At 38.4% G+C, this 12,656-nt stretch overlaps 1 protein-coding gene across 1 annotated transcript in view; it reads left to right on the top strand.

Annotated features, from left to right (window-relative positions):
- Window positions 1-4,389: 4,389 nt before the first annotated feature.
- igfbp2b (insulin-like growth factor binding protein 2b) overlaps window positions 4,390-12,656 on the top strand; it is a 72,108-nt gene continuing 63,841 nt past the window's right edge. The window contains exon 1 of the mRNA XM_079663203.1: window positions 4,390-4,860. Within this exon, the coding sequence (XP_079519329.1) occupies window positions 4,503-4,860 (358 nt within the window). The 5' untranslated portion in view covers window positions 4,390-4,502. The remainder of the gene's footprint in view (window positions 4,861-12,656) is intronic.

The raw sequence follows: 12,656 nt of genomic DNA, 5'->3' as shown, positions 1-12,656 counted from the left end.
ACTTAATCACTACTAGCTGGAAAATGGAGGAAAGTAACACTAGAATGAAGCAAGTCCTGTGTCACAATTGTCCCCACTAGATGGGGTTCAAGCAGAGAACAATACAACAGTATTTTGTCTGAAGGATAGCCTAAACATCTGGCTTGTCCAGGTGCATTTGGTAACAAAGCACAACATGTTGTCTACCACCACTAGGGAAAATAATAATTTAATTATCATCATTTAACTGAGTGCCAGCTGACATGCAGCGAATGAAGGGGCCACATCATAGACACTCTGACTTAGCTTTAATATTCCCCTGGAAAGATCTGGTTTTCTGTGGTTTATATAGAAATATGTATTCATTGGGATAAACCCCTTGAAATGCACCATCTCGTTTTCAAGGGGGTCCAGACAATAGCAACAACTTACAGACATACATAAACAAAAAGACAAAATGCAAAACATGACACACAAGACGACCACATACAGTCTGTTAAGTAAAATTCAAGCAATGCACACAATCATTACAATTTGAGACAGTCGAGCAAATCAGTTTCATCAATATCAGTTAATAACAAGTACAGACCAGTTGAAAGTGAGATAACAATGCATGTTTAAATATACCCAATGATGCAAGAGATCTAATAGCAGCAGGTAAAGTATTCCAGTCTGTTGGGGCTTTGAAATTGAACGCTCTTCTGCCAATCAACTTTTTTGCAAAGGGGACAGAGAAATAAATCTGAACAAAGTGTCTAACTTGATGATTTGACAAGTAGGGTACGAAATACTGCTTTAAATAAGGGGGATAGTTCAGATAAATGCATTTAAATATCAGCTGAAGCCAATCCGTGTGTCTTCTTACATTTAAAGAAGGCCATTTAAGTTGGTTATACATTGTGCAGTGATGTGTACGAAAAGGACAACCAAGAACAAATCTGCATAGTCTGTTGTAGGCTATGTTGAATGTTATGTTGGAGCAAGATCTGATTTATGTGCATTTTGGTAGACAACATCACAATAGTCCATAATCGGAAGAATAAGCTGAGAAGCAATTCTCTTTTGGACACTGAGCGTAAAACAATTGCGAGAGCGGTGTAAAACACCTATTCCGTAATTGACTTTTTGTATTACATGCTTTATATGTAGTTTAAATGAAAGTTCAGAGTCTAGCCATACACCAAGATATTTAAAGCTATCAACTTTATGCAGAGAAGTGCCATCCTTACATGTTATTACTACATTAGGTTTGGATTTGAGCTTCTGCCTGGTACCAAAGACCATGGTATAAGATTTTGTTTTGTTAAGCAGTAGTTTATTGCGTGATAGCCAGTCCTGTAAGATATTAAAATCCGATTGAAGAGAGATCTGAATTTGTGAAAAATCTGATTTGGATGTATATATGACAGTCTCATCAGCATGAAGGTGAGTACAAACATTAATGAGACAAGAAGATAAATCATTTATGTAAATAAAGAACAGAAGTGGGCTCAGAGTTGATCCTTGGGGTACACCCTTTTGTTAGATCAACAGGTCAGACTGTTTTCAATTAACAACCACACATTGCTTTCTACTGAGAAGGTACGAGTTAAACCATAACACTGTATTATTAGAAAGGCCAATGCCGTGAAGTTTATCCAAGAGCAGATATCGATCAACGAAATCAAAGGCTTTTCTCAAGTCAATAAAAATGGCACCTGTGAGTTCACCATCATCTGCAGCAGAGTACAAGTCATTCTTAAATTTAAGTAGGGCGGTTGTTGTGGAGTGATTAGGCCTGAAACCAGATTGAACCGGAGATAAAATATGATAAATATTGAGATAATGTGACAGTTGATTATAAATTATTTTCTCCAAAACTTTGGAAATAGAGCAGATTATAGAGATTGGTCTATAATTATTTGCATCCAATCCAATCCAACTGTATTTATATAGCACTTTAAAAAAATTCAGACCAAAGTGCTGTACAGAGAGATAAGCTCACAAAACATAACATAAATACATTTAAACTAAAAGACACAAACACAAAACAACCCAGAATAAACGTAATTATTAAAAACAAAAAAAACAAAAAAAAACAGCCATATAATAAAAAACAATAGACCACTGAAAGCAAATAAAAGCAACAATCTACTTGTTTCCGAATGTTAAGGAGAAGCGGTGCGTTTTAAGACGGGATTTAAAAACAGACAGTGTGGGAGCCTGTATCAAGTAAATTACCACCTTTATGCAGTGGAATGATGCTTGCACATTTCCAAATAGTCGGCAACTCACAGGTGGACAAAGACAGGTTGAACAAATCAGCAAGTGGGCACATGAGAATATGGGATACCAATTTTATGAACCTGTTTTCTATACCATCGAGTCCTGCACTGCCATCCACTTTTAATTCTGTGATAGCATTATGAACTTCGTGTGGTAGAATCTTCTTAAAAGAAAAATAACTGTTGCAGTATGAGTTACTATTAGAAATACCAGTCGTCAAATAGGAGTCAGATAGTAGTGTGGAACATACATTAGCGAAATGCTGATTAAATATTTGAGCAATGGATAATGGGTCATGAATTATTGTATCAGAAGTTCTTATTTTATTAATTGAATGTTTACTTGATTTATTTAAAATAGATTTAATTTTAGTCCAAATTTGCTTGGGATTCTTAAAGTCCGATGTGAGAGATTATTTATAGTAGTTCGATTTAGCTTTTCGGGTTTTGGATTTACTCAGATTTCGAAGATGCCTGTATACTTCCCAATCGGCTTCTTGAATGACGATATATCGACCATGCTTTATCCCTTTCCCTAAAGAGACTGATGAGTTCAGAATTGATCCAAGGGAGATGTTGACCTTTGACCTTAACCGTTCTCACAGGTGCATGTTTGTTCATGACATCAGTGAGCTCTTTATGCAGAAAATCCCAAGCATCTTGTAGAAAAAAAATATTATTTCGAATCTGTCCCAATTAAGGGCAACAACATCATTAATAAATAAATCAACATTCAATTTTTTATATTGTCTGATTTTTGACTAGTTTCGGAGTTAGATAATTAATTGGATTTTCCATACACAATAAACAATTGAATGATCGCTGAAGCAATCCGACATGACACCAGCTTTTAAGATTCTGTCAGGATGTGACACCAGTATCCAGTCAAGCAGAGATTGCGTCCTAAGACTGGTACGAGTTGGCTCATTAATTAGCTGTTTAACATTTAGACTACTGAACAGTTTTTTCTCTCTATCAGAGGATTTATCCAACTAATTTTTGTTGAAATCACCAAGCAAGATTATTTCATTTCCGCAGGAAATGGAGTTGATAGTGTCAATTATATGGTTAAAAGACTCTGCAGGTGAAGAAGGTGGCCTATAGATACTACCAATAGTTAAGCATTTATTTTCATGAAAAATAATTTTAAGAAAAATGCATTCGGAATGTAGAGGCTCTATAGAAGTAGCAATTAGCTCAGTCACAAGGTCAGAGGAGACATAAATAGCCACACCTCCACCCCTGCTGCATCTATCAGATCTGTAAAGCAAATAATTTGTGATTTGTAGTTCACTATCGGAAATGTTACTACTAAGCCAAGTTTCAGAGAGTGTGATGATTTTAGGTTTATGTAGAACAACCCATATCCGAAGTAAATCCATTTTGGGCAACAGACTCCTGATATTCAAATGAATGATTTTTATACCCTTTAATTCATCCAGTCTGGAAATAATAGCAAATAATGTTCCTGTCACTTGTTACGCATAAATGTGATTCATGATTGTAAAGATTGCTAGATTCAACCATTAATGTAAAACAGACATACAAAACATTCAAACACAAAAAGAAAAATACAGAAAAACATTAAAAAAAAACCTTTAAGAAGGCCCAGGAGCCCTGGACACCAAATCCCAGAGCATTACCATGAATAAACTTAAGTTTGCCTTAACTTTAAAATTATTTTTGAAGAGAGTGTAAATGGTGCTGAGTCAGTTGTATTTATGTTTGTCCTTTCAGCATGGCAGTGCAATGAACTTAATAGAAAAATAAATAAAGAATGTCATCTACCTTATTTCTGTGAACTGTTTATGAATTTGAATGGTTCTGGGAGAGCTTTGACCTCCGGCAAGGCGTATTGCACAATCACATACTCCCTGGATTGAAAACATACCAGCCTAGATGGTGGAAATTATTATATTGGTTTTATAAATCTATGTTTGCACATATGAAAATACCTGTAACCTTCTTATAGACTTTTTATTTTATTTTACTACATCGTAAAATGTATTTTAAAACTTACATGTAATGTATTTGTATCTGCACAAATAAATCAAATCAATCATCGCAGGACGTAGACTTTGGTTTTATTTGCACTCTTGTTGTTTAGTCAGGCAGTAATATGACAGCAGATAGGACCCTGTCAGTGGCATCCAATGTTTACCCACACACAGTTGACCCTCAGGGTCCTGTTTATCTGGTTATCTTCCAACGTTCATTTTGGCCTTTCAGTAGTCACTTATAAACCCAAAAAACGTTAGAATGGTCATATATTTTACTTACGGGTTGCTGTTTGCATACTTTTTATTGCCTGGAATCTTACTTGGGGATTTAGCTTTCCGATGTCCGAGTTGTACTGCGGAGCAACTAGCTTCATGTCCCGAAGTCACAGCAGCATGCACAGAGATAGTGAGGGAGCCGGGCTGTGGCTGCTGTCCAGTGTGTGCCAAGCTGGAGGGGGACCTCTGCGGGGTCTATACCACAAGATGCTCCACTTGGCTGAGGTGCTATCCCAGCGCAGACTCTGAAACACCTTTGGAACACCTCATTGACGGTTTAGGACAATGTGGACGAAAAGTAGACATGGATGAAACAAGTCTGTACCACCAGGCTAAAAATGGTACGTATTTATTTTGTTTTAAGTTGTAAAACCTGCAGTACTCAATAATTGTTACATTAACAATGGATTAAATAATTTAGCACAAACTTCTATTTTGATTCTACAGCTCCAGTCTACAGCATTTTAGCCTGTTTCAGTTCCTTCATCGTTTACAGAGCCTCCCTAACTGTTTTGGTTAAGTCTCAGATCCAACCACTGAATGCTATCATCAAAGCTAACGAGTAAAACGTTCTCATAGTTCTTGAAAGTAGTTATTGTGTTTGCAACGTAATAACTCATTGTTCTAAGAACACTTTTTTGAGGGACTATTTTTAAGCTTTCAATTCAGAATACTCTTCCAGAAAGAATTGATTTAAGTATACAGTGATTTGTCTGACAAATATGCCAAAGCAGCAACCAGTTACTTGTATTTCTTTTTTAAATGTGTTAACCTGTGAGGAGAAACCACACAAACAACAGCTAGTAATAAACACAAATCATAGCCAAATCACTAAAATTGGAAAAAAGTACTTCCATAATAGATTTTTTTTTGTAACATTTGGAAATGGAACTGAGTTGTTTATTTATTATCATAATATTAAAAAGCTCTACGCTGTTTTAAATCACTCCAAAGTTATCTAGAGTGGTACAGAAATTAGTTAGGATTTTTTCGTTATCCTAAAGTAGATGTGTTTGAATTGGTTTTATGGTTAGTAGCCTAAAAAACTTCAACAGAAAAATATGTAAGTAAATACCCTACTCATGAATTGATTAACTTTATTTATCTTAAAAAAGATGATTGCTAACAATTGGCTAAATGAAAAGACTTATTGTCGTCATGCCCACATGAGTCCGCCTAGTTACGTTTTTGAAGTAAAGTCATGCAACCAGGATGTAGTTTGTATACTTCCGTTTGTACCTCTGTCAATTGTATTACTGTATGCTTCAAAAAGTGGTTGGGTTTATCCTGCTGAAAAAGAAAAAAAAGTGTTTTACGTTTATTTGCCAGAGCTTATTTTCTGCAATACTCCAAAGTCCAATGGATTAACCATTTGCTTTTTGACAAGGAACCAGTTGATCAACTACCTTGTCGACCTAAAAAAATACTTCATCTTTCAACCACTCTTTTGGTGGTGCGAATACAAAAACAAAAAAGCCCTTCTGTCGTTTCTCAGGGTGCTTCCAAGTTTGCAATTCCTCTAGAAGAGTTTTGTCAGTACCGAATGATCATAGCATACTTTCAGATGCTGTATTTTCAGCTTGTTGTACTGTTTTAGGTAGGGTAAGTAAATCAATGAATGCGGCTTAAGGTCTATTAGTTGGTTGTAAAAAGAAAGTTGGGTGCAGTAATCCAGAGTTCTAGATTAACGTTTAGTTATAACATGCATAATGGGGTATACAGTGCCTCACAATTTATTATACTCTTTCCAGTGCAACAGTAGACTTTGGAGGCATATTATACATTTCAAGCGTACATCTACTCATATGCTTAACAACATAATCGGTTTTTCTAACCAAGATCAGTTTGCAAGTAGTACGTCATTGTGGTTTTTCAAAGGATCCTTTGTCTAAATGGGAAATTACAGAAAACTCAAAATAAAATGCAGCGAAGAGATTCAAATCAGATTTCAACTCAAAACTAGTAATGACTATCAGGTTATGTTAGACCAAAAGAAACCATTAAACTGTTTTCAATTAGCTTATACGATGCTTAAATCCTTTGATGAAATCACACCAAAGGGTTAAGTAAGCAAAACACTCACATCCTGTTGCTTTATTTTGGGAATTACAACAATTGATACATTCTGAGACATGTAGCTCATGTTTCTGGTAAATGTTACTTTATTAGGGGCATCATTTATGCATTATGATACAGTACTCTATTAAAAGGCCTCCAAGTATTCATCACGGAATGTTAAACATTTAATATTCTGCATGTGTACAAGCATTAATAAGCAAACTAACTTTGACTTAATCATCAAACCTTGGCATGATATTGAATCAGTTACCTTAAAATAAAGTCAAAGAGGACTCAACACAACATTTACTGCAAGAAAAAAACTGGAAAATGTCAGTAAAACCACATCAAACGTATCTGAAGTCCTGCGTGGACGTAGACATGTTGTGATTTGTTCTCCCACATTAAAGTTATTAAGGACAAAAGTTCACTATTGATTCCTGAAAATTAATATTGACATATGCTGTATGTTTGGCAGGCAGTGGCAGACCCACATCTGTGAGTGCAAATAAGCAGTACCCCGTGCATGTACCCGTACATATCCTCAAAGCTCTCCTATTGGGATTCTTTTTTTGATAGGATGTTGTAGTTGATTTAATACACATTTAAAGAAACAGATTACATTGCAAATTGTATTTTGGAACTTGTAACATGCTGTTAATATTGAAGACATACACCCAGGGCCGGCCCTATACTTTTGGGGGCCCTAAGCGAGCTTTGGCTTGGGGGCCCCCCTCACTCTAGCTCTCACTACACACAACACGGGACCAACTTTTGTCTTGTGATGTTAGCATAAGCACAAATATTGTATAGATAAGCATGTAAACACCGTGGACCTAACCTCCTCTAGGGGGGTCATCACCTCCTCTAGGGGGGCCCGGGGGCATGCTCCCCCGGGAAGATATTTTTTAAAATATTGAAGTTAAAAGCATTAATCTGGTGCACTTTGAGAGCAAAATTTAGAGATCTATGGATACATGTCTCAACACCCATATGAAACAGAACTATAAGCAGATCTTTCTTTATGGATATCTTACAAATCACTTAAACCGTATTCTTGTTTTGTCATATAGTATTTCATAACTGTTTTTCATGTATTCTCTCTGGCTGTCCATCTCATAATGTTCACATAGAAACTAGCTGTCAATAGGAATATCATTCAGAAGATTTATAATTTCTTGCAAAAATCTGTCACAAAAAGAGGTTGCACATTTAAATTCAGGTGTTGTTATGGCAACGTCAGTGGCCAAACAGCCACATTTACTACTGCAAATACGTTCAAACATGCTGTCGACATGTAAAGCAGTGGCAACTATGCCACCATTTCAGCAGATTTTTCTCAGAAATACTGTCACATAACATCCATATATTTCAGTGCTAGGTTAATGCTTAGCTAAGCTAACTATGAAACACTTTAACTGACAGGATTCAGGCTCAACTGTGTACTCTAAGGTAGCTTCTAACTTCATGTCGAACAGTAAGTCAACATTTCCCAGAGAGCTTTCTTTGAAATCACCAGGTAATGCTAAAAAACATTACATTTAGATTGTATGAAAAACTGTTTATTTAATATAGCTATAGCTACTTGCTAACGGTTTAGCTTACCCCTGCGATTCAAAGTAACGTCAACGTAGCTGTAATTTATGCTTTGCTTACATGTTCGCATAACTTGGAATTTTACTGACATTTACTTACCTTGTTTACCTGTGGCTCTTGGGTTGTTGTGTGAGCCACCACTTGAGAATTTTCGTATTTTTTAAGAAAAAATGTTCTTATGTCCATCTTCAAAAAATTCAGAGTCCTACTGACAGTTTATTTTAAACATTGTCACAGCTCACAGGATATGTACCTGTCAGCCAACAAGACATGTTTATTTCCATTCAACTCTCAGGTTGGTCTGGTGTCTTGCCCCTGTTGCATTCACTGAAAAAGGGAAATTACAATCCTGCCGTCATCTCTCGTGTCATGATGAGGTTCAGGTAAAGCACGGTTAATGTATTATATTATTGACTCAATAATATAATACATGACTTTGAGAGTAAGCAATCTAGGCATATTAACAAAATTAATTAAACATAGTTATCACGGCGACGGTGTACTGATATATATTTTTTTGTTGCTAGGGGGCCCCTTAGTGGCTGCGGGGCCCCTTAGTGGCTGCGGGGCCCTAAGCGGCCGCTTATGTCGCTTAATGGGTCGGGCCGGCTCTGCATACACCATAGATATCTTTCAGAATGTTTTCCATGATAAATTGTATTGGGAGCTCACATAAGATTTGGTTATCCGATTTGATAAAAAAACAAGTCCTGCTTCACAATGGATACTGATTCAATAGGGCTGTACATTTTGCTCCAGTCCTCTGTGTTAAATTAAAATGGAAATGGCAAATGATAATGTAAAAGCAGAGCAAAGTTTGTATTAGGGAGTTATAAAAAGTTATAATACAGGGCTTTTCTTTTCACAAAACTGTGTCTCAGGGCTTCTTAACATTTATGAAACTATTAATGTTCCATACTCACTTTTACGGGAAGAAACTCAGCTAACTGACGATACGAACCATTTTTACCGAAACAAAACACAAGTCTCACAAGAAGCGTCTAAAATGCTATTGCACTTAGCACCAAACTCACGGCTTAAATACCCTTATTACTTATGGTATCTGCACAAACAATATATCGATTAGCATACTAAGATTCCACAGATTCCAGAAATATTAGTATCATCAATGAGCGATCGAAACTCGCGACAGGGGAAACGAAAACAGACATCACAACACGTAGCTTCACGGAGGAAGCTTCTTACCTTAGCTGTTGTTCTTATCAAAAGTTGTTTTCAATGGCATTAAAACGATAGAAACGCTGCTGAAGGTTAATCCAATGGTTAATCCAATGTGTCTGTGTCACTTTGAAATGATTACTGATAATCCATCTTCATAATTACTAGTTTGAACCTTGGTTTCAGTTTTCAATTTTCAGAGCATAACATAGCTTTCGACTTGATGCGCGTGACTCTCACTCCTCAATGGTAATGTGTGTGTGTATGCGGAACTTCACCTTCAATTATATTAGCTCTAACGGTTCAAAAGAGGCGTCAATCACCAAAATCGACCAATGGGTTCCAGAGAAACGGCAAATCCACCCAAAGGTGTTTTTTTTGTTGCTAAACCTCTCTAAAATGGTCAAATGTCACTTATTTTGCATCAATCTTGATACAGGGTACTTTTTATATGTTATAGTTTGGATTCCTGAAGCTTTTTGTCTACTATCCCATCATTCAAGGGTGGTTTTCACAGAGACGTCTGTAACGGCCCCTACACACGGCGGCGTGCGTGGCCACTTCAACGCTTCTGCCCATTCACTTTGAATGGGGTGACGTCACGATTCGCCAAACTGCATTGTGGGAGCAAAGCGTAGCTTCTCTCGCGGTGCACGCTGCAAAAGTAGAGCAATGTTCTACTTTTGACGCCTCAATGGAGGCGTCAGCCAATCGAATCATATGCCAGTACAAGCTCTAGCCAATCAAACCGCGTGCTTGTGTGTCTGGGGTGGGAGATTCATGTAATTGGTTGTTGGTCGAGTTTCAGCCACAACGCACGCCGCCGTGTGTAGGGGCCGTAAATCGTTGGATACTCTTTTTTTAACTAAATAAACTACCCAGTATGAACATTTGTATAGCCCTTATTAAAAACATTCGGTCCTCAAGTTGTAAAATGTGCTAATAACGTTATTCAGAGAGTTATTTCCCTCTGCATTATGAACGCGGATCTAACCCACGGGACCGCGCCGCCCGGCACGTTCATGTTACTTTTACCTTTACCCATTGATGCACAATAAGATCGGATTATATGATTATATGAATACTTTCGTTACGTTTCGCCCTCTCAAAAGTAGGACCATTTTGTCTTCATGCGCCAATGAGCAACTCTCATAGGAATGAACGAGGCTCCGGCTCCCACGCTGTATCCAGTTCTTGTTATGTATTCAAGGGATCAGCTCATCCGGAGAACACTACTTGAACTCGGCCGTGTTTGTTGTGTTGGTTCCTGGTGGACTATTTGTCATGCAAATATAGGACTTATCAGTGGTTAGAACAGACCGTCCATGAGTGCAGTTTCTTCGGTAACTCAACCCTGCGTACCTTATGTTATGTTACTGGTGTTTTTATGAATCTAACGTTAATGAATGTTTAGAGTTGGGTTAGCATTTGAGCAATCGGTAGCTACATCTGTGCTAACGATGCTACACATAGCATCCAGGTTCAAACGTAATAGAGAAGTTTAAAACATTAAGTGGGACGCTACTGTATACAAAAAGGCTTCTGTGTGAGGTTGGTATACTAAGGTCATCCTTGTACGTTAGATAGTTAGTTTGCTAGTTAGGTTACTGTATGCATTGTTAATGCTCATTTAAATTCGCTATCCTCTACTATAGCATAAAATAGACTAGCTAACGTCAATGTATTGTTGAAGAAAGGGTTAGTGTATATTCAATTAATCTCACAATAAAATGTGTGTATCTTTAAAATATGAAAGTCACATTTCAAGATGGTCCAGAAATAACGCTCACTTAGATATTGTAATATGGTTTGTTGAACTGGAGTTATTTATTGCAGCTAACAGCCTATCTGAACAACGAACCCAAACATTGTTGTTTTTATTCATATTATTACCAATGCCTCTTTTCATTTTATTATCATAGAAACAGACTTATTGTGGCAGTAGAACGGAACATGTAACGTAATGCCTACATTTAAGGAAGATGAATAGCGTAGTCAATGCTTTAGTGACAAGGAAATGATTTGTTTAAATATTAGATATGACGTTATCTGTGACTTCAGTGAAAATTGCATTGCATTTGTTGAATAGGTTTGTGTCTTACCCTTACGTGTGTGATACATATGAATATGGCATATGAAAGCAAATTAATTTGACTGACTCATGAAAAACTCATCCAAAGTAACAGTAAAATAAAACAACTCTGTCTCCTAAAAATTACGTTCCCACAGAACTAAACTGCATTCTCAATTATGTTTAGCTAGAAACGTATTGTAGCGACCCTGATAGGAGGCTTAGGGTGTCACTCAGGCATCCCCGTCTCTTGGCCAATCACAGAGCTGCACAGGATGCTGGTCTAGGTGCGGGCCTGTGGTTGGGGGAGCGGACGGGGGAGGGCGGGGAAGTTGTGACGTAGTCAGGGTTATAAAGGTGTGGGTGGGAGAGCTAGGAGAGTGTGTAAGGTGGAAACCCCAAGCTGTACCTGTTCCTGAATCTGTGATACTAAGAAATAAGAGTTATTAAAGCCTAATAACTAGAAGCCTGTTTCCGACTCCATCTGTGAACGTTACATTGGTGTCAGAAGTTACTTTTCGAACGGAGGGCGTCTATCCGGACGGGTGTTCGTAACTGCGTCACGGAGCTAGCAGGTAATCTAGCGGAGATGGAAAAGTTCAGCGAGAGGGGAGTGAAGCAGGAAAGTGGTGATAGAGAGGAAGACAGAGTATGCGGGTGGCCGAAGGACATGAGTGGGGAGTTCAGGAGTGCACGGGAGGCGAGAGAGCGCCTGAGAGAGTCGGCGGTGATGATGGCTAGAGACGCGGGAATGGCGCCATCTTCAGCTGCGTAAACAACAATGGCGGCGCCCATCAACCGGTAGAAGCCGCCGCGTCCGTGGAGACACCCAAGTACTCGGGTAAGGCTGACTGGGAGGCGTTCCATGCCCAATTTGAACTGCTTGCAAATGCCGGGGGGTGGTCAGCAGAGACTAAAGCACTACAGCTAGCTTTGTGCCTTACGGAGGAGGCTCTATCATGTCTGCTGCTGCTTAGCCCTGAGGACAGACACAGCTACGAGGCGTTAGCGGGGGCTTTGAAGAGGCGATTTGGACAGTGTTTCCCGCCAGAGCTGCTCCGGAACAAATTGAGTCACCGCTGTCGGAAGTCTGGAGAGACGCTGCGGGCGTTGGCTAACGATGTGGAGAGCCTGACGCGGCGGGCATATGCACACATGCCACCCGGAGTGCAGAGTGAGCTGGCACGTGATCAATTCATCAGGGCTCTCCTCTCTGCGGACTTGAGGGTTGGG

The sequence above is a fragment of the Notothenia rossii genome, assembly GCF_949606895.1.
Source record: "Notothenia rossii genome assembly, chromosome: 2".
Taxonomy (NCBI): domain Eukaryota; kingdom Metazoa; phylum Chordata; class Actinopteri; order Perciformes; family Nototheniidae; genus Notothenia; species Notothenia rossii.
The sequence above is the reverse complement of the archived record's forward strand: the minus strand, read 5'-3'. Positions and strand labels throughout refer to the sequence as shown.